This window comes from Daphnia pulex, chromosome 5 (assembly GCF_021134715.1).
Source record: "Daphnia pulex isolate KAP4 chromosome 5, ASM2113471v1".
In the NCBI taxonomy this organism is placed as follows: domain Eukaryota; kingdom Metazoa; phylum Arthropoda; class Branchiopoda; order Diplostraca; family Daphniidae; genus Daphnia; species Daphnia pulex.
The window spans coordinates 11,790,899-11,815,759 of record NC_060021.1 but is presented as its reverse complement, the minus strand read 5'-3'; the positions used below and the strand labels follow the sequence as shown (position 1 = coordinate 11,815,759).

The 24,861-nt window shown below is 40.9% G+C and overlaps 5 protein-coding genes across 12 annotated transcripts; all 5 read left to right on the top strand.

Moving 5' to 3' along the window:
- Window positions 1-3,363: 3,363 nt before the first annotated feature.
- LOC124193317 (serine proteinase stubble-like) lies at window positions 3,364-11,138 on the top strand. Of its 2 annotated transcripts, XM_046587074.1 has the most exons (9): window positions 3,364-4,090; window positions 6,152-6,380; window positions 6,451-6,808; window positions 7,679-7,909; window positions 8,712-8,800; window positions 8,886-8,971; window positions 9,164-9,438; window positions 9,587-9,744; window positions 9,828-11,138. In XM_046587074.1, exons 2-9 carry the CDS (start codon window positions 6,255-6,257, stop codon window positions 9,984-9,986), a joined length of 1,482 nt encoding a protein of 493 aa, XP_046443030.1. In that variant the 5' UTR covers window positions 3,364-4,090; window positions 6,152-6,254; the 3' UTR covers window positions 9,987-11,138. The 2 variants fall into 2 exon arrangements, with proteins under 2 accessions (XP_046443030.1, XP_046443031.1); XM_046587075.1 differs by lacking the exon at window positions 7,679-7,909 and having other exon boundaries at window positions 3,454-4,090.
- A 668-nt stretch (window positions 11,139-11,806) lies between these two features.
- On the top strand, window positions 11,807-12,594 carry LOC124193320 (glycine-rich cell wall structural protein-like). The gene is made up of 3 exons (XM_046587082.1): window positions 11,807-11,953; window positions 12,028-12,214; window positions 12,291-12,594. Exons 1-3 carry the CDS (start codon window positions 11,939-11,941, stop codon window positions 12,410-12,412), a joined length of 324 nt encoding a protein of 107 aa, XP_046443038.1. The 5' UTR covers window positions 11,807-11,938; the 3' UTR covers window positions 12,413-12,594.
- A 492-nt stretch (window positions 12,595-13,086) lies between these two features.
- On the top strand, window positions 13,087-14,752 carry LOC124193639 (glycine-rich protein DOT1-like). Its single transcript, XM_046587564.1, has 6 exons — window positions 13,087-13,146; window positions 13,230-13,455; window positions 13,553-13,630; window positions 13,706-13,756; window positions 13,875-13,898; window positions 14,232-14,752. The coding sequence occupies exons 1-6, from the start codon at window positions 13,129-13,131 to the stop codon at window positions 14,543-14,545; spliced, it is 711 nt and encodes a 236-aa protein (XP_046443520.1). The 5' UTR covers window positions 13,087-13,128; the 3' UTR covers window positions 14,546-14,752.
- A 499-nt stretch (window positions 14,753-15,251) lies between these two features.
- Window positions 15,252-19,930, top strand: LOC124193387 (flocculation protein FLO11-like). Of its 2 annotated transcripts, XM_046587153.1 has the most exons (8): window positions 15,252-15,360; window positions 15,649-15,830; window positions 16,678-16,924; window positions 16,992-17,039; window positions 17,119-17,193; window positions 17,255-17,338; window positions 17,404-18,051; window positions 18,121-19,930. In XM_046587153.1, the coding sequence occupies exons 3-8, from the start codon at window positions 16,687-16,689 to the stop codon at window positions 19,758-19,760; spliced, it is 2,733 nt and encodes a 910-aa protein (XP_046443109.1). In that variant the 5' UTR covers window positions 15,252-15,360; window positions 15,649-15,830; window positions 16,678-16,686; the 3' UTR covers window positions 19,761-19,930. The 2 variants fall into 2 exon arrangements, with proteins under 2 accessions (XP_046443109.1, XP_046443108.1); XM_046587152.1 differs by lacking the exons at window positions 15,252-15,360; window positions 15,649-15,830 and adding an exon at window positions 15,994-16,611.
- Window positions 19,931-20,850: 920 nt separating this feature from the next.
- On the top strand, window positions 20,851-24,834 carry LOC124193390 (protein qua-1-like). Of its 6 annotated transcripts, none has more exons than XM_046587162.1 (22): window positions 20,856-21,275; window positions 21,342-21,536; window positions 21,616-21,766; window positions 21,828-21,860; window positions 21,929-21,994; window positions 22,076-22,144; window positions 22,217-22,252; window positions 22,321-22,368; window positions 22,469-22,522; window positions 22,618-22,692; window positions 22,759-22,800; window positions 22,890-22,907; window positions 22,984-23,052; window positions 23,116-23,178; window positions 23,249-23,452; window positions 23,520-23,627; window positions 23,700-23,807; window positions 23,904-23,999; window positions 24,067-24,147; window positions 24,231-24,341; window positions 24,410-24,565; window positions 24,635-24,834. In XM_046587162.1, the coding sequence occupies exons 2-22, from the start codon at window positions 21,522-21,524 to the stop codon at window positions 24,775-24,777; spliced, it is 1,746 nt and encodes a 581-aa protein (XP_046443118.1). In that variant the 5' UTR covers window positions 20,856-21,275; window positions 21,342-21,521; the 3' UTR covers window positions 24,778-24,834. The 6 variants fall into 6 exon arrangements, with proteins under 6 accessions (XP_046443120.1, XP_046443119.1, XP_046443118.1 ...); XM_046587158.1 differs by having other exon boundaries at window positions 20,857-21,275; window positions 23,904-24,003; window positions 24,071-24,168; XM_046587161.1 differs by having other exon boundaries at window positions 20,858-21,275; window positions 21,619-21,766; window positions 24,067-24,168.
- Window positions 24,835-24,861: the final 27 nt, after the last annotated feature.

The window sequence follows — 24,861 nt, the reverse complement described above, 5'->3', positions numbered from 1 at the left end:
TTGAGAGCTCGGCCCGTTTCCCCTTTTGATATTCATTTCAACCGGGGTTTTTTGACAGACACACATTCGATGGCGTTACAACTGCTGCCAGTTGGCACAGCGTTATATTCGCAGGAAGGAGAAAGGAAATGTAATAATCAAAATGGATAGAGAAAGAGAGAAAATGTTTGCCAAGCGAAAACGTGTGCTGGCGTCGAAAGTTTTTCCATAATTCAACGCGCACACAACACAAACCCACACACGAGGGATCCGTGCGATTGTTCATACATGCGTGTAGCGTGCTGGCCCAGCAGGAGAAAACAAGAGCCCAATGCGTGAGCAAGAGAAAGGACTACACAGAGGAGAAAGTCACACCAACAACAACAACATTTGTCGGTTGACGATGGGAAGAAAATAGAAATGGAAAGAAGAAAAAGAGACAATCGCAGCGCGGATCAGCAGTTGATATTTCCTACACGCGTGAGACAATATTGCCGGCCGGATAAAAAGGGAAAACCGGCCGGCAGCAAATATCGGTCGATCGGTCCGGTCTCAAATAAATAAAAATGGCCAGGGCCCAACCCACAATGACTTGGCTTTCTGATATTTCATTTCGCTGTCGCCAAATATGTTTCCCACCACAACAACAACAAATAATAATATTAAGACCAGTGGAAGAGAATATAACGCCAAGTGTTCACAGCTCTTTTCTCTTTTTTTCCCGGGGCCCCAAAATGATTCGCTGGGTCTTTTCAAAGAATCAAATGAAAAAGAAAGAGAGGAAAGAGAGTTAAAATATCAAAAGCCAAAAGACATGCGCCAGGTAAACCAATTGAGAAACTTACTGGGCCATGGAGAAAGTCGACACAGCTCCAGGGCGGGAAAAACTCGAGAAAATGAAACGAAACTAAAAAGAGCTTTAAGCTGTTGCCTTATACACTGGATATACGCTGTTTTTGTATTGTGAAAAGCAAATGGGGTTTTCAGCTGGGAACCACCCGTCTTTTGAACAGCTCAAGGTAGTTGTAATAGTTGTACGTTCGGTCCGGTCAGCAGTAACTTTTCCCGCTGAGAGCGCCATCAGAGACTTTCTCCTACTCGACTGGAAACCGATGAGTGTCGGAGAATGGGGATGCCTTGATCATCCGTAACTCTTTTGATTTTTCTTTTTTGTTTATGCCCGGCAGTCAATCTCAATCACTCTGGGATGAAATGTTGTTTTTTTAGCATCTTATTGATGCCAACATCTTCTTGGAATAATTGCGCAATAAGAAGAAGAAGAAGGGAAATGTTTATAATTGTATACCCTAGCAGATACAACAGACACACCTGTTTTGGCCAAATGTGAATCAGATTGGATTTCCTTTTTTTTTCCACCTGGGAAAATTCCTTCCAGCCGGAGAGAGTTTCATTATTTCACTGCGGCCACGATCAAAAGAAGAGCTTTTTAATTGCCCTGGAAAATAAATAAAAATAAATAAATAGAAAATGGAGCTGCTGGAAAGTGAAATGTTATTTTTTCCTTTTCCATCGTCCACATCGTTTTGGGTTGAATGAGTTGCGCCCATCTCATTTTCTTTGTTGAAACTCTCCGTGTTGGTTTTTGACAGTTTTATCGGGGCCCGTCATTACCGCCATAGTATTCAGAGTGGCTATATTTCCTTGTTAAACCACGCCAAGCAAATAAAATGGGTCTCTTAATGACATAATCGGTGAAAGAAGAGTATACAAGACCCGTAATAAGTGAAAAAAAAAGTGCAAATGTAAATAAATAAAAATAAAAACACACTTGGTGTGGAATAAATGTACAAGGTACGAAGAGAGTCTATAGCCGGTGAAAGTAGGTCGACTCTTACACATCGCTCTACATCCTCAAACACACACAAAAATCTCTCTCTGCTTTTTCTTCTTCTTGTCCATTTCGTCGATTTTTCATCATTTCCCTTTTTTCATTTCCTGGTTTTCCCGATGATCGTTTTTTTGAATTTTCTCGGCTTCCCGCCACCACCACCACCGCAACACGCATACCAATTAAAACTATATCGTCATCTATTTTCTCTCCCGCTCTCTTGTGTAGTGCATATCAAATCATCTTTCTCTCTCTTTTGCGCTTCAAAGAATTCATTTTCGGATTATTCCAAATCATTTTTTTAATTTTTTAAAAGCAATAACCATGTCCATATCTCCGGTTCAAAGTGGTCAATGTCGTGGGTGGTTGTATAGCTTCTGCTATTATTATATACATTTCAGATATTAATAATCCAAGTTGGCCGGGCGAATGAGGTCGTCATTGAATATACGACGGGAGTGCTGTGTGCGCTGCATTATCCATCGTCGTTCGGCGGGTGACTGGCATATCACGCTACCGTGAGCAAAGGCGCAACAGGTGTTTTTCTTTCTTTTTTCTATTTTATTCCCTTTTCGACTTCATAAAAGAAAAGGAGCCAACATCAGTCAGTCATAACAAAATAAGAAAAAAAAAAGAGTCGAAATATATAGGACACTAAATTATATCCATCTGATGTTATACAGTCGGCGTAATATTGTCTGAGTGCGGCTAGCCTATATAGACCCTACACGTCATGTCACGTAGAGTAGAGAGAGAGCCGAAAGAAAATTGTGGCAAATGTCGTCACCTTTGGCTCCGTCATCTGAATTGTCATTTTATATAAGGCCGTCTGAATTTCCTGCCTTATAGTTTTCTAATCAATGAAAATGTTGCCCGACACAACGGCGGATTTCACAAGTGAAAACGGGTGAAATGTAGACCGTCAAATTGACGTTTGAAAAATGACCAAAGCAATGGGGCGATGTGATGGGGAAATGAGGTGAAAGTGACAGGACACGGATGTAAAATAACAAACCAAATCAGATGGAAATGGCCAAATGGCAAGGCTATTTCCTCTTGCCACAACAGGAGAATTGGACTTGAAACGAGCAATTCATTTATAGAGATATGACACATGTCTGTCTCTCTCCGTTAATGCCAATTGATCTGAAAGATATCGGACACACTTTCTCTTTTCCCTATCATTTCCTCGACATTACCCACCCACCACACCCATGATTTTGATCAAAGAAATATTATTGCGACTGTGTATCATATAATTTCATCTCTAGAAAAGAAATTGCCGTTCCAATGACCGTATACGCGAAATGTTGTTATTCGATTATTATTAACAATTGATCAAGGAGAGCCCGAAATGTTTTTGCCTGTCAATATAGCGCTGGTAGAAGATACACCGAGAGAAAGAGAAGAGAAGAGAAAAGAGAAAATGTTTTTTCTTTCTTTCTGCGGCTCATCCTGCCTGTCGGTCGCTGTGCTGATGGAAGAAAGTGGGTCTCTTGATATCCACCAGCAGCAGCACTCTTCTATACTAGTGCTATAGGGCCCTGCTGGCTGGCTTTTGCCCATCAGCTGTGTCGATGGGTTATTTTCTTCCAAGGGCTTTTCTCCCTTTTGCTCGGCTGTCGAGTCTTTCAGTCTTTGGCCGACAGTCGAGCCGGTCGCGACTACAGCAGCAGGGCCTCCTCCTCCTAGCTCCTTCCCGCACGCTCCTCTTGTGATATAGAAAACATTGGCCCACCCACTAGCACTGGGAGAAAGAACAAGAGTCAACGTGTGTGTCAGCGTGTGTGTGCGGTAGAGCTAGGCGGAGAAAAGATCCAAAAAGAGAAAGAAACGCCCGAGTGCTACTACTAGTAGTACTGCATATAGACAAGGCGACTGTCTAGAGTGTGCGGCAGTTGAGTTGAGTTAGTGGCAGCAGCTGTAGGGGGACACTCGACACTCGCAGTCGCTCCTCAGCGCTCCTTCCTTGGACAAACAAACAGCACAACGCCCCAGCATCAGCTCCTTACACCTCCATAGCGACGACAAAACACTTTTCATTTTTTTTCGAAAAAGGTGCTATCAACAGTTGGACAGTTTAAAAAAAAAAGAATTAAGTGTTTCCTACCTGGACTGGACATTACCGAAAGCTGAGGATATTATTATTGAGTGACTGGACTCTTGTTATTACAATCAAAATCGACTGATGGATTCATCGCTTAGTGTTGCATCCGATTGCTGAACAATCCCCAATCATCGCCGTGTCAACATTTGCGTCTGGTAAGTTTTCTGTTTCCATTCAATTCAGAAATTGAATTTCCCCTTTTAAAATGAATATGGCGGAGGTGAGTTGGACGACCTGTTGGGTGTCTCATCCGATTGTTTTTTATATTTGACATCATCACCATTTGAATCGTCACTTCCATCCATCCAGCCTGGCAAATATAAAAAGTGGGTTAGTTGGTTATAGAGTTCCTTTTTCCTTCCCGTGCTGCCGCTCCGGCTGTGCTAGACTCGCATACGTGTCTTTGTTTATTATTATACATCATCACCTGCATGCAGATATATAGGTACGTGGGTACGTCTATCTAGACTATACTACAGGATAGAATATAGGCAGCACGCGCCGTGTGTGTGTTGATGATGCGTCGCCGCTCGACTGCTCTTGAGGGTTCCTCATTTAACTATGGCCGTCATTAGCCTAGATAGAAACGAGAGAGACACACATATTCTATCTATTCTATGGCGATGTCCATCAAACAAGCCAACGTGCCATCTGTCATTTTTCTTTTTTCGGCTCACTCACGCGGTGGCGGCGTCGTTCATGGGACGAATTTTGTCGGTGGGGGGGGGTGCGGTGTCGGGCGGCTGCCGTGGTCGGTCGCATGTGAGGCCAACCCCGACTCCCGAAACACAAGTGGCGCACTATAACTCACGAGGAAGACGGAAAGAAAGAAAATAAGAAAAACGGAATGACACTCGGATGATGAGATGGACTAGACTAAATCGAATTGATTAGAACTTTGCTGTACCTGGGAAATGAATATTGGAGGTGACATTTTGATCTTTTTTTTTTTTGGTTTCCCAATGGGATAAAAGAGAAAAGAGAAAAAGAAAAGGGAGAAAGTTGTCGTCGTTGAGTTATTCCCAATCTTATTTAGGTAGGGCACGGCTATACCAAACTCAATGGAAAGAGGAAGAAGAAGAAAAACTAAAAGGGGATTTGAGGGGGGGGGGGAGAAATTTCTCAGGTGAAGGTGGGCGGAGAGTTGAGACAAGAAAACAAGAAAGAAAGAAAGAAAGAGGAGGTGGGACCTTTAAACGTGTGTAGGTGCTGCTGCTGCTGGGCTAGAAAAAAGGAGAGAATAGTACGAGAAGAGTCTTAGAGTCGTTTTCTCTTTTCACCCCTCTGGCGGAGAAGAAGAAATACTACTGACTATATACCCACTACTATATAGCTGATGCCCCCCCCCCCCTTCTTGCCCAGCAGCTCCATCATCAACTGCAGCAGAACTGTGTCACCGTCTGCCGGGCTGACCTAGTTCCATACCGTTTCCATCCGTCCGTCCCTATCGCAGTTGCATACCGTCGTAGATGCACGCACATTTGCTGGGCAGCAATGCCAGCGCTGGATGAACGACTGGATGATTCTCTATCTCTCATCCGTCCGTCTATTATTCAATCGCTTGACCACGTTGATTTTCGCATCCAATTGTACTACAAGATCCAGCAGAGATCATCCAGTTGCCGTGATAGAAAGAAGAGGAGAAAGTTTTCACCCAATGAGGTCACCAGCACCACCAAGAAATTCTTCTTCTTCCTTCCTTTCTCTTCTAATGGAAGGAGAAATTTCCATTTTAAAATAAAAATTTAACAACAAAAAACAACAAAAAAGTGGAATCCCGTCGAGTTGTGTTTGGTTAAAAAGCTCCGCTCGGCTGGACTCGGCTGGACTCTCGACTCCTTTTCTCTCTCTCATTAGAATTCCCAAGTTTCGAGTTGATTTCATTTGGTTGGGGCTGCACAGTCGTCATCCCCCCCCTTGTGTTTGTTCCAAGGGTTTTTATCTGTTTTAACCCACTGAGGCGTGCGGAGGATCGGAATGAGGGAAGAATCCGAATCATTTCGGATGGGCTTTCCCCTTCGATGGGCGCAGCCCCACGGCGAGGACGTGACCCTTCAACTTTCTCGAAACAATTTTTCCTTCCGTCTTCCTCCTCCAATTGTTTGGCTTTCCCCTCCCTTGACTTCCTGCTTGCTCCATTTTCTCGTTCCTGTCTATTCCGGCCACCCACCACAACACCAAATTCATTTTCTCTTTTCTTTTTCTATTTGAACCAGGCGGACGAGTTTTCCATTGTCAACCCGAAATCAACCCCCCAAAAAATTCTACGAAAACGGAACCGTTTGCAATCACATCCGCCAGTCCAGTCAACTCACGACCATGTCTCCAACCGGAAGGAATAATCACCCGTGGCTATCGCTGGCCACTTGTTACCTGCTGATGGCATCAACAGCCATCCTCGTCGCAGCTCAACACGAACCCGATCGACCTCTCGATCAGGAACAGGTATACCCCAAAAATTTAATTCCGGAATTGCATCCGCTTTGATCTAAAAATTCCGGAATTATTTCAACAGGTCATATCGGATCTGCGCCAACTGTTGGATTTGCAATTCGACCTGACCAACAACGGGAGTGCCGAAATTTCGCCCGTCAATTTAATGAAGCGGATGTCCAATTTGAGGCAACTGCGCGATCCGCACACGATGAACCGGCTGGCTCAGATGGCCAGACAGCGGCCGCCACCTCCGCCGCCGTTCGCCATCCAGCCCGGCCGCTTCAACAATTTCCGCTACCCACCGACCCCTTCGACTTTCATGGGCGCACCTCCGCCGCCGCCCAATTTCCAGCTTCCGGCCAAACAGCAGCCGGACCATCACCCCAATCTTTACCTGGGAGTCGACGGCCATCTCCAGTCACCTCGCAACAACGAACGTGAGTGTCGATCTCCGACAACTTTTTCTTTATTTTGATTTGAATTATTTTGAGTGGGAAATTCCCATCCATTTCTCCATTATTATTATTATTATGATGACATCCTCAGACTGTGAATAGAAATGGGGAGGGGATAACATCTTTTTGCCAAATTAAAAAAATTAAAAATTGAGTATTTCCCTTCCACTTGATGTCATATAATGGGCCACCCGGCGGATGGAATGGAAAGTGGGTCATCGCTGCTCGTTTTTTTTTTCAAATTTTCCCGCTCAGCACTTTTTTGTTTGTTGTCTGTATAGGGGCCTCTGAACGTTAACTGTTTTATTTATTTATTTACGAGTAGCTGTTTGTGTGAAATTTAATTTTTTCCAAGTTGATTGAAATCAGCAGCATGCCAAAAACAAAGGGGTGGGTAAGAAGAAATTAATCGTAAAAATTATGACACACACACAAACAGAAATAACGCACACACGCTGATTCGACACCACCACCACTCAAAAAATTAAAAATTAAAATTTAAAAAATTGGATTTTAGGGATGAATTAAAATTTAATAATTTTGTTTGTTGTAACGTTGTCCTTTCCGTGTGTGTGTGTGTGCCTGCGTGTTTGCGTGATGTGGGGATACCTGGACCATATGACACCCGAAACCCCTCCACCCCACCCAAAAACCATCATCACACCATCACCACCATCACCATCACCACTATACCACACCCACTTTTGTTTACTTGTTTTTATCTCAAAAAATTCCTCCGCCAAATTAATTGAAAAAAAAACAAATTGCACAAAAACAAAATTTTCACTTGAAAAATAAAAAATGAAAAATAAAACAAACCCTACTCCCAAAAAAAATGGCTCGAAACAAAAGTGTCGGAGAGCAACCGTCGGATCTTCTTTGGCGACTCCAAGATTTGCTACACGGATTCGTGCGAGTTCTTCCTGCTGTGCTGGTTGACGGGCGGTCTGATCCAGAAGAGCTGCGGTGGGTTCCTGTTCGCCTGCTGCCATCGGCCGGGCATCAGTCCGGAGCCGCCCACGCCCTACGTCGACTCACTCGAACATCCCGTCGTGTCGTACGGACCCGTCAGAAGCGACGCCCGTACGTAGTTTCTCACCACACAAAAACACACAAAAATACCAAACAAAATAAAAAACAAAATAAAACAAACCCCCACCAATAGTTAAAAAAAAGAAACCCTTAAACCAAATTAATTTCACTTATATACGCCTCGTAGTTTCACACTTGAACTGGACCGGAAAAGGAATGAAATTTATTAGAAATGACTTTCTTTGTTTTCCTGAAAATGTTTAAGTTCAATTGCGCATCACAACCTCACCGCTCACCACCGCTCACCATCACCACACCCATCACTATATACCCTCAATTCATTGATCCACTTATTTATTCTTCACCTTCTAACCTTTTTTTGAAATTTCTCATCATCTTTATCCTCATCATCGACTAACACCACCACACACTGTACTAACCCGCTTTGAAATACGCACTCTTATTTAATCCTACCTATCAATTATTATTAAAATAATTCCGATTCGACATTGATTCAAACTGGTTGCAGACAGTTGCGTCATCTGTCGGATATGTTTTACGATTTTTGCAGTTGATTCACCACTTTATTTCCTAATTCTAATTGGTTTTTTTCCTTTTTTAAAAAGTGTCGGGCTTGACCACATTTCTAGACATTTGATTCCCCCATTTTATTTATTTATTTATTTATTTTAATTTGAAATGAAAGAGAAGAAAGAAGAAAGTTTGGCGAGGGGGGCGAGAGCGTTTGAGAGAAGACGATTTGTCAATTGTTTTGTTCTGATTTGGTCTGGTTCTTTTCTCTCTCATTCTCTGTCTCTCTCTCGATTGGCTGGCCAAATGGAAATGCGTGTAGAATGCGGGACGACGTTGCAGCGGACAGACACTGCTCAAAGGCGAATCGTCGGAGGAGACGAGGCCGGTTTCGGTACTTTTCCCTGGCAGGTAAAAACTAAATTGCTACAATTTTCTTTTTATTACTTTTATTCTAAAGATGAAAGAAATATAAAGTTTTGAAATTTTGAATTAGGCGTACATTCGGATCGGATCGAGTCGTTGCGGTGGCTCTTTGCTCAACAATTATTACGTCGTCACGGCCGGCCATTGCGTCGCCAGGTGCGTCTCATCTCATCTCTCGTTTTTTGATGCCCCACATTGCGGCTAATAATGTTCACCCACTTCCTTATTATTATCATCATCATGTCTTCTCTCTAGCTCTATAGAATTTCTCTCTATGAGTGGAATTGCGCAACACCATTTCACGATGACTCATCCATTTTTGTTCTTTTAATTTAATATAATACACAGGGCGAAAGCGGAACAAGTCAAGATCACGCTGGGCGAGTATTCGCTCAATTCCGACGTCGAGCCGCTGTCGCCCGTCCAGGTGGGCGTTGCCGAGATTCACGTCCATCCGTATTTCAAATTCACGCCGCAAGCCGATCGCTACGACGTGGCCGTCCTCCGACTGGACCGCTACGTCCCTTACGAGCCGCACATTTCACCCATTTGTCTGCCGGAGAAGGGCGACGATTTCCTGGGCGAATACGCCTGGGCAGCCGGATGGGGAGCCATGCAAGCAGGTCGACACTCTATAACCATAACTAAACTGAATCAACAAATGATTTCTGAATGATTTCTGCTGGTTGATTCGACGGGGGAGAATGGACAAATCAAAATTCCTAATTTTAGGTTTTAATTTTAAAAATTGGCTTCTGCTGATGCCATCAGGTTCCCGCGTTCGACCCAAGACGCTGCAGGTGGTCGACGTGCCCATCATCGACAACCGACAGTGTGAGGACTGGCACTCGTCCAAGGGCATCAACGTCATCATCTACGACGAGATGATGTGCGCCGGATATCGCAACGGAGGCAAAGATTCCTGCCAGGTATATAATCAATTCAACTAATATGACTTGTAAATCAATTTTAATCAATTTAATATTTTATTCAATTTAATTTAATTCAACAGGGAGATTCGGGTGGTCCGTTGATGTTGCAACAGAGCGGACGATGGGAATTGGTGGGCATCGTCTCGGCCGGTTATTCGTGCGCCCAAAACGGCCAGCCGGGCATCTACCATCGAGTGTCGTACACCACCGATTGGATTTCGCACATTGCCTTCTCTTAATCTCCGACAAGGACCATCATTTCTATTGACGGGATCCATTTTTAAAAAAGAGAAAACAAACAAACAAAAATACAAAAGAGTGTAGCATATAATTAAAACAAAGAAAGATAAATTTTTTGAATATTTTTGGAGGAGCGAGATGCGTGCAGATCACGTGCCGCCGTCTCTAGTCTCAACATCATCACGTCAGCAGCTCCTTAATTTGTGTTTCGCCTAATTTCGATCCATCGCACCTGTTCCGACGGAAGAAAACGCTCCAATTCAGACCGGAATTGGAGATTGGCAACGATGCGGTGCTGGAATGAAATAACAAAAAAAAAAGATGATCCTATATTTTTTCCAAGTGTTTTTTAAAAACTGTACGTGTACATGTCATTGCGCAATTTCCTGTTTGTTTTTTAAAAGTTTTTTGTCATCATATCGCGGGTTCGGGAGCAATAAGGGTGTGTCCATTTGTATGTCCGACGTCAGAAAGGATCACGCGCCAGCAGCAGTAAAATGTATAGAGATATGAATGATAATACGACAGACACCCCAGTCCGATTTATATAAATGTACTGTCTTTACTATTCAGCGTCCGTCTTTTCTCTTTCTCTCCACGATTGTATTATGTTTCTAGCTCCTTTTTGATTCGTTTATTTTTTTATTAATTTTCCCTGTCGTCGTCGACCGCACGCAGACTATTGATACATATGCAGGTGATTGGTAGGCTGGCACTACTAATTATGTCACTAACTTTCCATTCACTTCGCGTCTATACGTTTAGAAATTCTTTATCATTGAATTGATGGGGAATTTAATTGTTGTCCCTAACACAAATTTCTTTTTCTTGTTATTACATATTCCTTCTATTACCATCACGTCACCCAGCACCTCTTCTCTATGAATAATTGTTTCTATATTTTTCTTTAATCACACAGCCCCTCGCAAAAAATGTTTTTCTGTTCAAATCCGGCCGCGTACAATTTTGCGGCAATTTTGATTCACTTATCACATGCGATTTTCGCTCGTTTCTTCTTCTGTTTATTTCTTTTTTAATGGGAACAAATCTCAGCTGATGACTGTGGATTTCGTGTGTGGCTGCTGTCGTGTGCTGCTGGAATTTACGTTGAATACATGACCGAAACATTTTAGAAAAAAGTGTAACAGAAATACCATTGAAAAATACTACGTTTGACCTATATTTTCAAGATCAGCTGTTGAGCATTTCAAAGACAAGGTTTTAACACGCCACGAATTTTGATTGTGACCATCAGGTTCTTATATTAGTTTATATGAGCCAAATGAGAAATTCATCAGAGTCGTATAGAAGTTGATTTTGGACAGACTTCTATAACAGAAAAACCGGTCGGTCTGTGTACATTTTTGTTTTTCTTTGATTGTTTGATAAACTTGTGCCACTATTATGCAGGTCTGATTTCTCCACCAGATAATAGAATTGACACGTATGGCGTTGTTTGTTTTTACCAGGTTCCTTGGGAATAGCAAATTGGAGACTTTCAAATTTCGGAATTGGAAGTAAAACTGGCCTAAAAGTACACGTCACGGTGAACCGGCTAATGTCTGACCGTGAAAAAATTGAGGTTCACACAGGTAGGTATGTAGTGACCTTATAGACATCAAATTTGGTTAACCTGCAAAACAGTTTTAATATTATTTTGTTTTTATAGTTGAACTTTCCCTTCACTCGGCCTTGATGACACCTTGGAAAACCAAATGTTCAAAGCTGTCAAATCATCAATGAAGGATAACTGGTGGTTTAATCGTTATCCCAATAGTGAAATGCAGAAATGGCTGGGGAATATAAATAGGGGCCTGCTCCGATTTCTTTCATCACATCACAACCAGCTGCTCAGTGTTGAATCTGTCGTGATATATTCATCATTAAATCGTGTTTAGTCGAGCAACTGCGTTATCGCGTGATTGCAAAGTAACACCGACCCTTTAACAAAATGGGTTCATTTAAAGTAAGTTGTCAACATAATTCATTGTCCTTTTTCCACTTGTATTAATAAGGCTTATTTTAATTGTTCTCTAATAGATTGTGTTGATCCTTGCGGTCCTAATGGCCGTGGCTTACGCCATGGAAAGTGCCGATCCCGTTGCTCACGAATTAGCCGTCGCTGAAGAGACCAGCGATTTGGGGTCGATCCTTTCGCCGGATTTGGCGACGGATGAGAAGAAATACAAAGTTTATTACAAGCGAAAGTACAAATACAAGAAGAAGGGTAATGAGCAAATTATATAATCCTAATTTAAAAAAAAAAGAAACTAATTTTTGAAATTGTTTCAATCGATTATCAGGTGGACATCGAAGCTACGGAGGAAGCAGAGGATACGGAAGAGGAGGTGGATATGGGGGGCGAGGAGGTGGCGGAGGAGGCGGAGGTGGTGGCGGCGGATCGAGCGAAGAATCCGGCCGTTAATTGATTGACTTCCGCACAAATCTTCCAGATCGAATTTCATATTTTTCAACTCGAATTTATTTATTTGCAATGTGTATTCTCTTTGAATGAACTCGGTAAAAAACAAATGGGGTCAATAAACATTTTGAATTTATTGTCTAGTGTATTATAATTTAGCAATAAAATTAATCGTGATTTGCGCAGTCGCAACAATTTAAGCGATTTCTCCACCGCTCGTGACTCTAAGGGGTTGACACTCGTTAAAGGGACTGACGCGTGGAAGGTAAGAAAGTTCACGTCGCCATTTGAGGAGCTATAGCCATTTGACGAAACACTTTTCTTCGTGTGTTGTTAATTCGAACGTTCTATTTACTTGAACGATAGCCAGTTAACGACCGCGCGGTCAACGTGACAAACCCTGTACCGAAAAAAGACTCGTTTGTCGGTTTCTCCATTTAAAATTCACACATGAATACCTATTTCATCAGCACGAGCTTTAGACATTTATAGAAATCTCAACAGGTATAGTTTCCTTCGGTGGATATGATAATGGCGACATTGCGCATTCAAATTTTTTGCCAAAAACTTCCTTTCACTTGTTTGTTCTTGTATATTTCTCACGCCGGTCACTTCATTGCGCAACAAAAATAGCGGACGTACATATATATAAAGACCAGCAAATGTTTGTCAGCAGTCGAAAACATTCGAGCCCACACAACAAACTATTCGTGGTGAGAATGACGAACAATTTAAAGGTATTGTCTATTTTGATTTAATTTTAAAAAATTAATTGTCGGTTTTATATTTGTTTGCTAATGTTTGTCCTTGTTGAAAATAGATTGCGCTGGTCATCGCCATTTTTTGGGCGGGCGCTTGTTGCGCCGATGAGAATCAAGGCAAACTCATGCAAACTCAGGATTTGCAACCAGTCGAAGCGAAAGCCAAGAAATATGGTTATTATGGAGGTGGGGGAGGATATGGTGGATATGGAGGCGGGGGCTATGGAGGCGGAAGTTACAGCGGAAGTTACGGCGGAGGCGGGGGCTATGGAGGAGGCGGGGGCGGTAAATATTTATTGACGAAATTATACTTACAATTATAATTATACTTGTTAAGGCAAATAATCAATCATTCTGTTTCTTTTCTTGGTTTCATATTCAGGATACGGGGGATATGGATATGGAGGCGGGGGCTATGGAGGATACGGCGGAGGAAAGGGCAAAGGAAAGGGAAAAGGAGGTATTGATTGTCTACAGTTAATTTCTCAAATTAATTTTGATCTCGATCCTTGTTCCATTGCTGATTAATCAAAAGGATACGGGGGAGGTGCTGGAAGTTACGGCGGGAGTGGATATGGAGGAGGAGGTAATCATTCTTAAAATATAGATAAATATTATAAAATATTCATGTTATCAATAAATTCATTAAATCAATATTAATAGTATTACAAATAAATTTTCCTTGTTTAATTGATTTATCAAAGGCTACGGCGGGAGCGGGAGTTATGGTACGTGGTACAGTTATTTATTTATTATTTCATAAATAAAAAAAATATTATTAAAAATATAAAAATAAATATATAAACAAAAATAATAAATTAATACATTTTTTATGAAATAAAAAAAAATTTGATTGACTAAGAATTAGCGTTTATTTCAAATCGAAGCATTTTAATGTGAGATTTCTAATGTAATGCATGTTCAATTGTTAAATTAATTGCCAAGTAAATCGTTGTCTATATTTTCTTTTTAGCCTTGGAAGAGTGCCTTGATATTATTATACTGTTTTTGATAAGACTGTTTTACAACTCTAATATACTTTTATAAATAATTAAATATAGGTAGTAGCGGCGGCAGTTACAGCAGCGGAGGCAGTGGCTACAGCAGTGGCAGCAGTGGGTACAGTGGTAGCAGTGGCAGCAGTGGGTACAGTGGTAGCAGTGGTAGCAGTGGCAGCAGTGGGTACAGTGGTAGCAGCGGTAGCAGTGGCCACAGCGGTAGCAGTGGAGGAAGTGGTTATGGAAGTGGTGGCGGAAGTGGAAAAGGTGGAGGCGGAAGTGGCGGAGGAAAAGGCGGAGGAGGTGGAGGAGGAGGAGGAGGAAAAGGAGATGGAGGAGACGGAGGTGGTAGCGACAGCAGTGAGTGCGGATGTTAATCTTTTCAGATGACATAAAAAGATATAAAAAACAAATTTATTCAAAATCTTTAAATCAAATCATATGTTTTAGTGTTTATTCGACATTAACATTTAACCGCATTTAACATGAAATCGGAATGTAGAAAAATATATCAAAATTCACTGATTCTCGTCTGTTACAAGAATGAAATAAAAGTAATAATGAAATAAAAATATTCCAACAAATTTTATTCATCAAACCGTTTGTTTGATTTCTATCCGATCACGGTAACCGTCAATTTGAATTTATTTAACAACCCTTTTACACCAGAGACTAGAGTCGTCATTTGACTATATCTAAAAATGACAGCAGTGTATTAGCATTGTGTTTAGCATGTAGAAAGTAGAAAGTCGCTCGTGTAGATCTGTCCATCAGAAAAAACTGAAACTGCTGAGGTTGTGCAACACATCATTTAAAAACACGAAAGAAATAGACTATAAATGTAAAACTATGGCCTTTTTCGAAGGAGACAAGCCTGTTTATCGAATTCAGCTCTGACCATTGGCACTCTCCTCACAAGGAATTATGACCATTTTGTTTGCACTATTCATCCATGTGATTATGGCCGGTGCTGTGATTGTTGACGCTTCTATAAAGAAGTGAAAGCCAGAGGACTTTCTCTCCTCAACGATATGATCAAAAGGCAAGTGCTGAGTGAAATGCTTCTGCCTAATAATAAAAGGTGGTAGGACCACACCGTCACCGTGCCATAATTAGGAAGGCATTCGTCTCGAGTCGTCTCCCACTTTCGCCACGACGACAAACCCTATATTTGGCCTCCCTACCAAGACAGGTATTATTAATTAAAGATCATATTTTTAAATCTGGGAAAACGATGGACAAAAAAACTGGGCATATGAAAGTTCGTGAGAATTTATCTGACCTTATTATTTTTTTACCACGAGGTGAATTGAGCCGATTCGTCTGCATTAGTCTGCTGCAGTTACGTGTTTTCATATAAGTAATTTGATTTATTGTTGAACAAATATTATTTAAAGCAAATGCGAAATATTGCTTGTCGTCCAACCAAAGTTATAACCGGGTGGGCTCTCTGTGTATTTAACATTTCACAATTCGACAGCTTCTAGGGAACGCGAGAAAGCTGCCATGACAACTTTCTTTCACTTTTGACTTGACGGCAAATCAAAGAGAGAACACATATGGCGGAGAAAATTGATGCTAGACCAATACCAGATTGATAATAAGACCAAAGAGATTTTTCCCCCATGAAAAAGGACGAAAAACTGGATTGGTCTGGCAAATGTAAGTTACTGTTTTTTACTGGTACGAGCATATGAGAATTTACCTAATTCTACATAATGTGTCTTTAGACATTTTTACGAAGTGATGGTTGTGATGGTTTGGAATATTCACTTAAGTATGGGTCATAGTTCGAAGACAGATTCATAGCTTATCAGTATCGTTTTGGCTTTAATTATTCGTTAAGTCTGTAATGTTACAAGTTATCAATTCTTTAAGATGGTGAAAGTTGAGTAATAATGCATAGACAAATCGTAACAGCTATAAGTAGAAATCTAACTTGTTGGTCAACTTTTTTGTTCGAAACATTAATCTGATTCTATCTGAGTAATGGGCATGATGAACAAACAAGTATCAAGACTGAAGTAAAATATTGCATGCGTCTTGCGAAATGAAGAATTAATGACGATACCAATTCATTATCGGGGAGCAAGTCGTACCAGAATATTTTGTGGATGAAATTCCTAGTTTAGGCAAAACTCGTTCATTTGTATACTTTCTTCCGTTTGTTAGTTGAGGATCCCGTCTGGTTTTCTCTGACAGCTTTCTTCAACTCGCTTATTTGACGTGGAGAAAGTATATAGTGCGTGGAAAAAGTGGATGTCAATGGCAATTTCACTTGCGGCCCACCATCTTTGGGGAATCAAAGTTTGTTTATAAAAGGGGAGTTTCTTCGATAGAATCGTCACATTGTTACCAACGTTTGACAGGACACGAATGGCCCTGACATTTTAAACTCCTCTTATTTCATTACATTCGATAGCAAATCATGGCTGTTTCCAAAGTAATTAAACTGATCCTAGTGCCACTCGATTATTGTCCCTCTCAATAAAAACGTTCATTTGATCAGGTCGTGTTGATGATTGCCGTGGCTTTAGTTATCGTGGCGTACGCCCAGGAGGCTGTTGATGAAGATTTGGAGCTGGCCGAGACCAAAGGAAAGAAACACACCCGTCACATCCAGCCTAATAACAGACCTTCCCCGCAACGATTTAGACCTGCTATTCGAGCCGGTGGTCTAAAAGGACGTGGTAGATCTGACAGCAGTGAAAACGGAGGCTCGAACGGAGGCGACGAGTACTATGCCAATAATGATGGTAAGAAATCCAATTGGACTAGATTGTGAACGAGCGTATAGAATTTAAATTTAATTGGATCATTCAGGATACATAATCATTTCGTATGGAGGAAGATTAGGAAAAGGGAAGAAAGGTAAGGCATTCAACGATTACTAAAAGAATTTTAAGAGGATAATTGCGTAATCATTGGTTTAAATGGGCTTATGCTGTAGGTCAACGTTACGGAAACAAATATGGGAGTGATTACAGTGTTGAATATGTCGGAAATGTGTACGGATACGAGGACGGTAATCATTTTTATAATTATTTGTTCTGATCTTATCTTAATCGTGTCATCTTTCCATGTAGATCATGGTTCCCAGCATGGAGGATTTTACGATGACGGATACAATATTGAACAGGATCACTTTCAAGGAAGCAGCGGTGCAGGTGGTAAGTCGTGCAAAGTTACAACTCTCCATAAAACGTTAATCACCGCCAACTGTTGTTCATTATAGATGGAAACGGTGAAAGCACCGGCTCAAAAGGTAACAGCGAATCAACGGGCGGCTCTGCAGCTGATGGTGGAGTCGTCGGTGGAAGTGACGTAACAAGCAGTAAAGGGCAAGGGTCCAAGGGTAATATTGGGTCCATCAGCGAATCAACTGTGGCCGACGGAGGATCCAAAGGCAACAGTGGAACCACGAGCGATGCAGTTGTGACCAGCGGAGACCCAATGGGCGGAAAAGGATCAAAGGGGGAATCCATGATTGAAGTACCAAAAGGTGAATCGATGGTCGATTCCACTTTGAGTGGTGGAGAAGCCATGGGAGAAGAAGAAACTATGGGTGAAACTGGATCCAAAGGCACCGGTGAATCCATGGGAGAAGGACCAACTGACACTGGAACAATGAGTGAAATGGGCGACATCAAAGAAGGAGAAATGGGCGAAATGGGCGACGTCAAAAAAGAAAAAATGGAATCTGAGATGGAAGTATCAAAAGGTGAAACAATGGGAGAAGTTGAAACAGATGTGGGAGACGCAACCGGAGACGAAGAATTAAAGGGTGTGGACGGAACCGTGACGAATGGCGAAGGTGCCGGTAGTGATGACGAAAAATCCAACAGCGGGAAAAGCAGTAGCGAAATGAGCAACACTGGCACAAGTATACAATTAAAAGTAAATCCAAAAATAGAATATTAACTAATCAATTTTTATTCCTTTTGACACGCAGAAGACAGTGTTGAAGTAGGAGGAAGCGCTGAAGATAGTGAATACATCTTAGAGGTTGTCCTATCCGAAGACGATGAACTGGAAAAAGATGCATCTAACAAAGGAAGTGTATTAGATATCACCAAAGAAAGCCCAGCTATGGCAGGGTCATTGGTTACCATGGAAAAGGAGAAGGTGACTGATGGCAGTACCTCAGGTTCGGCTGCCACTGTCATCTCATCCGCAATGAGCGGTAAAGAGATGAGCCTTGCCATTGACGAAATGCTCAAAATGGCTCAGATGATCAAAATTGACGAGATGATCAAAAACGGAGAAATGTCAAAAGTTGACGAAATGCTCAAAAACGCAGAAATGATGAAACCTGAAGTAACTAAAGAAATCATGTCTTCTGTTGCTAATATGGAGAAGGAGAATAAGGAAACAATGTCCTCTGTTGCTATGGAGACGAAGGAGAATAAGACTCCCGGAGACGGCGCTTCTAGCAGCACTTCCGGAAGTATGGGTCAAAGAAGAATAGGAAATGGTACCCCAAGACCTGGGAAACCGACAAGTGGAGATCGAAGAAGAGCAGGAAAAGTAGCACCGGTAGCTTCGACAAACAGAGTACAGCAAGCAAACGGATCTGTTGGCAGCAAAACCACCAGAAGTTCTTCCGGAAGCAGCCCAAAGCCATCAAATTTGCCAGCCAACGTCCGCAACGCTGGATCACCTAGGAGTAAACCAGACAATAACCAACGGAAACCCATTCCACCAAGAAACAATTCAGAAGTGAATGGAAATGGCAACAGAAGACCATCGGGAATAAACACGGGCAAAGTGAGCAGTGTTCCTGTGAACAGTGCGAAGAAATCAACCGTCGTGTCCACCAGTAAACCAGTCAGAAGTTCAATCGCAAGCGTCGTCAAAGAGCCAAAAATATTGCCAGGAAATGGCGAAAAGGTTACCAGCGGAGGAAAGAACCCCATCAAAAGTAGTGAGCCAATCATCAGTAGTGTTCAAAATGGCACAATCGTTACATCTACAAGCAGTGTGGATGGAGAAAGAAGATTCTTAAACATGGGCAACTGGAGAAAGCAAGAAAAGGGAGCTGCCAGTGGTAAATCTGCCATCAGGAGCCCTTCCGGCGCAAGCAGTAGCACCAGAGGCAAACCACCAGGACCTGGAAATGGCGAAAAGGTCATCAACCGCGGAATAAAAGCTATCCAGCAGTCCAAACCCGCTCAGCTCATGAAACCACCGTCAAAACTAAAAGCGAATCCAATGATGGGAGACACTAGACCTACTTTCTTCACCGAGAGCCGTCTGAAAGGCGAAACGACAACTGAAAAATCCATCCGCACTGAATTGGGCGGTAGGCCATCGAAAAACAGCGTCAAAGAAAAGAGAGGAATTCCCAGCAGTGCACCAGACAACAGCTCAGCTGGTAACAAAGGAGAAAAGGGTGGCAGAGGATCTGACAGAAGTAAAGGCAATGATAAAAAAGAAATTGTTGGCAGCAGTACAACAGAGTCACCTGTGACTGGAGACGATGGTAACGCGGGATCGGTTACTGGAGATAAACAAAACAGTGGGTTCGTCAGGAACGCATCTCCACTCAGTATTGTTCGCTATTTACGAAAAGGGATCGGCCGATATCTGTAATTGGTAATGAATATTTTCCCCGGCTCCCGCAAACGGCGGAATAATATGTGCCCCTGTTTCATTATTGTTTTCTTATGCACTTTGTTTAACTTGTTACAATGCATTGCATGGTACTGTGTGCCGTCCAGTGAGTTTATGTTAGAAAATATAACGCAGCTGTTACAATTTTACCTAATCCAGTTAAAAATGTGATTGCTTAAGCATTTTTAGTCGTGATAGGTTTAAATTAGAATATTTTTTTAAGCCTAATATGTTTTTCGTCCGTCGAATGATCATAACTTTTAAGTATATTAGCTGTAACACTTGTTAAGATATCATTAAGATCGATCGATATCACTCATGTATAGATAAATTTTTTAACAAGTCATTTGTCAAGGTAAACAGGTTGACGCAAAAAAAGTTCCACTCCCTGTTGTGCACCACTTTTTTTAAGGAGTGCCAAAAAATAGTAGAAAGCTGTCAAACTCATTGGAATTATATAGCATATCGAGGTTAATTTGAACTTAGTTATACTGTTGACGTCACTGCTCTGTATAATTTGTTTCATGGTCGACGAGGCTAATCATGAGTCAACGATATGAAGCGATAATTTAAAAAAATTTAGTCATCCTATTTGATGAGGTCGATCATAAAGTTCTGGGCTGCATAAATTAATGTGAAATATTGAAGGTCCATATTACCGCCAATCGGAGACAAGTGAAACAAAATGATTATAATTGTCAACAGATATTATAAAAGTCGGGGTTCTTTTATATGAAATAATCAGTAATAAATGCTGACTTTTGTTACCTGTTATCATCAAAACAGGTTATATGGAGCAGAATATAGAAATCCATCTTTGGACACGATAAAAACTGAACATTTCCTGTTTCGCCATGAGTGAATGACATGTTCACACTTAACAAACACGAACATAACAAGAATTTACGGTCATGGTCATCACAGACTTCCTTATTACATTAAAGTTTGTTTATTTTTTTCCCCTGATTATATTTTGTCATTTTCATTCAAAAGTAATCTGAACGCTAAGTTAATTGCAATTTTTTTCATAAATTATTTTGCAACGCTGTGCATTCAGTCGCTGCCATGCTGATACACAAGTTTCTTGGTGAAATGTCGTAAATCTTATTTCAAAAAAATTGCCAGTAGTTAATACGAGTAACTGTCGATTTTAAACCATTATGTGTCTCTGATTCCTATGGACGTGAAAGTTTAATTCCAATATCAGATATCTCGATTCCCCAAGCCTCTAACAGAGAAATCGGCCATGATGATCAAGTTTAGACGACGAAAACAAAAATGCTCTTATTTTGACGTGAAGATAGAAAGTTAAAATGAGGACTCTTGGTGGGTAACTGGGAAAGAAAATAAGTATGCCATGAAGTATTACTTTTTGTTTTAAAGCACAAAATTAAAAAAAGGAATAAGAATTAATGACAGAGCAGCAACGTGTTATCGTCAAACAAGACGACTCACCGCAACAACGCAAGGATAAATTCCTAGATAGAAAAACTAGTTCGTACTTTCATCATTCTTGTTGTCCCGTCTGGTTTTATTCCAACGACTTTCTATCTATTGTAGATGCCCATGGTTCGAGTAAAACAAAACTATTTAAGGAAAAAGAAAAGATTATAAAAGAGGAAGAATCCCAGTCACGTCAAGTCACATTACCACCAAGTTTTGGCCTTCTCGGACATTGGGAATGAATGGCCGACTATCGCGAAAACTTTGAAAATACTCGACCCATTATTTCAAGCGAAAATGAAGTCTTCTAAAGTAATTATTCACTTATTTGGAAGATATTCTGACAATGTGTTTTGTAATTTTTCTCATTTGAATTCTTTTTTGGTGTCAGCTGAACGTGTTAATCTTTGTGACTTATTTGGTGATCGTGTCTATCGTATCGGCCCAGGAGGTTGACGATAAAGATCTGGAGCTGTCGGAGACTAAATTCAAGAAATACTACATCCAACGTCACGATAGCGGACACGGTGGCTGTGATGATGGTACGTAGCTTAATTGAACTTGACTTATTAAATGCGTTACATTTGTTTGGTTTTTAATTAGGACACGAAGAGGTTGTAAAGGTTAAAGGGAAAGGTAAAGACTTTCAAGCACATTAGGCTACATGTTTCAACTTTTGTTTAACTTTTCATCTCCACCAACAGGCTCCAGTTATAATGTCGGCGGTAACGACGAAGGGAATAAAGGTGGAAAGGGCAAAGCCAGTGGAGGTAATAATAAGAGAAATAACTTTATCCATCAGAAGCAACTGCATTTTATGATTTTAATTTTGTGTGTCGTTGTACTTTTAGGTGGATACAGTAGTGGTGGGGAAAAAAGCAGCGGATCTGGAAGTGGGGAACAGAGTACCAACGCAAAAGGTAAAGCAAAAACTTTTTATGCCCATCACAAAATATGGATGATAATTCATTCTTTTTAAAAAATCTAATTAGGTCATACTGTGTCCCATGGAAAGGCCAAAGGAAAAGGTAATGTCTATAAGTTTAAATCATGCTATTTTCTGCAATAATTCCAATCTATTTGAACTCATTAATAGGTCATGGGGGCGGATACAGTAGTGGGTCCAATAAAGGCGAAAAAGGAGGCAAGTCAAACTATGTGGGCAATTTATATGTCCAGATTAAATTTCTGATAATTCAGTTCTAAATTCTTTTTAATTGTACTGTGTACTTTCAAAAATGTAGGATACGAAGTCGTCATTAGAAAGGTCAAAGTGAAAAAAGTGAAAATCAAAGGAGGTATGTGGGTCGATACATTGTCCATTTCGATAGTATTGATTTGTCTTGTCAATGTGTGCCCCTTCACCAACTTTTCTTTTTAACTATAATTGTAGGTCATCATGGGCACAAGAGTGGCAGTGGAAGTGATGGTGGTGGTAGCGATGAAGACTCAAACAATGGAAGAAATGGTAATAAGAGTTTAATGAATTATTTCTATTGTCTTTTAACTCCATTTAAAAACCAAACACAATCAGGATATGCGCGTGTAAGGGTCAAAGGCAAGGGCAAAAAAGGAGGTAATAATGAAACGAAAATTTCGAGCTTCAATTTTAAATTGATTAGATTAAATTATTCTGGAATTCACAATTTCTGTTGTTCATTACAGGTCATGGATACAGTATTGGTAAATGAGAACCTCAATCCTAAATTTATGGAAATATATGTAATTCATCTAAATTTGGTTGCTTTATCTTCACTAGGCTACGACAACGGCGCTGGAAAAGGCAGTGGATCCGTTAAAGGCGTAACAAAGGGGAAAGGCACAACAAGTAATGTAACTTTCTTACGGTAGCATAAAATTCCTTTCTAACTGCCTCTTTTCTCCACGATAGGTGGGTACAGCAGCAAAAGTGGGAGCAGTGGATCTGGAAGTGGAGAGAAGGGATCGGGCGGAGGTAATTTTAGCAATGAATATTGCCTCAATATTTGTCAAAGACTGTTAATTAACAATTTGTAATACTATAGGCGAAAAGAATGGCAATAAAGGCAAAGTTAAAAGATCCGTATCAGTACCTAGCTCTGTAGGACAAGCCTACAGAGTTGATGGGAATGTGGTAAACATATCCATTTCCACCATATTCACATCCCATCGCAAACCAAACGTGGGACCCCGACCTGTTGTTGATGGTAATAAAAACAGCAACAAAAATATTAGAAGAGAAGCTCCCAGTATGAAACCCTTCAATCCTAACAATTTCTCATATTTGGGAAGTCTAAAAAATCGTTTGTTTCAAAGGTGGAAAAAGTTCTGTGAGGGGAGGAAATCAAAGCACAAACGGAAAAGTTGTTATCCGATCTGTACCCGTTGTTACTAGTGTAACAAAGAAAAGCAACACCACATCAAGTAACGAAGGCAAAAATCACACAGTCCAACAGTCGAAATATAAACTTAATGGCTTGTTACATTTTTTAAAAGGTGGCGCTGGTCCCGAAAAAGAACGTAGTAGCAACGGAAGAAGGCACATTGGGACTGTTATTGGCAATAAAGGCAACAGTACCACAAGCAACGGAAGCCTAATTCTACGTAAGTCAAATTTCCATGCATTGTACCCAAACTGTTTATCATTAAATACCCTCGTCTTTATTGAAACCACAATTATCAATTAAAATTTGGTTTCAGGAAGTGGTGTATCCACGGGTAATGAAAAGGGCCATAATGACAATGGAAGAAGAAGTATCGGAACTTCTATAGGCGGAAGAAGCAATAGCAGCCCAAGTAAGTAATGAAGGGATTTTACACAAAATGTTAGACATTGTGAATAAAACGGATTCCTTTTATAAAGGTAGCGGTGGAAGCGGCGAACGAGGCAACGGAAGAAGAAGTGTAGGATCAGTTATCGGAGATAAGGGCAACAACAGCTCCAGTAATGGGAACAAAGCTCAAAGTATGATCCAATTTCAATCACTGTCTAAATTAATAAACATTTGAATGATTTTTTTTTAAAAGATAGCAGTGGAGCATCGAATAGCGAAAGGAACAATGGAGGAAACGCGAAAAGAAATATTGGATCTGTTATTGGCGAAAGAAACAACAAGGATAATGGAGGAAAAACTACAAGTATTAAATGGAATTGCATAATTTGTGGGTGATTTTGGAACAATTTTCATGAATTTTACTTTTTAAAGGTGTAACTGGGTCCATCAACACAGGGAAGGAGAATATTGAAAATGCGAAAAGGAACGTTGTTCCCGGTAAAGGCGTAAGTAGGGGGCCTATTAGTGGACCTATTAGTGGACCTATCAATGGGCCTAGTGGACCTAGTGGACGAGTAACGGTTCAAGGTATATAAAGTGAATCCCCAGCACATTTATAATTGATGGTATTTTAAACGAGGTTTCATTTCTTTTCAGCACCAGGGAGAGCAGGCGGAAGAGTGCAACCTTCTCCAACCTTTACCCGTTCTCAGCCATTGACAATTCCTCCTGCGAAACCTCATCCGAACGTGCCAACGCACCTGCAAGAAATTCCTTATATTGACATTCTTTTCCGATAAAAATTTGTTTAATTTCGTTTCTTTACTCAAATAATATATTCTGATTGGATGACTGAATTTTGTGATTATTTTTTTAACACATGT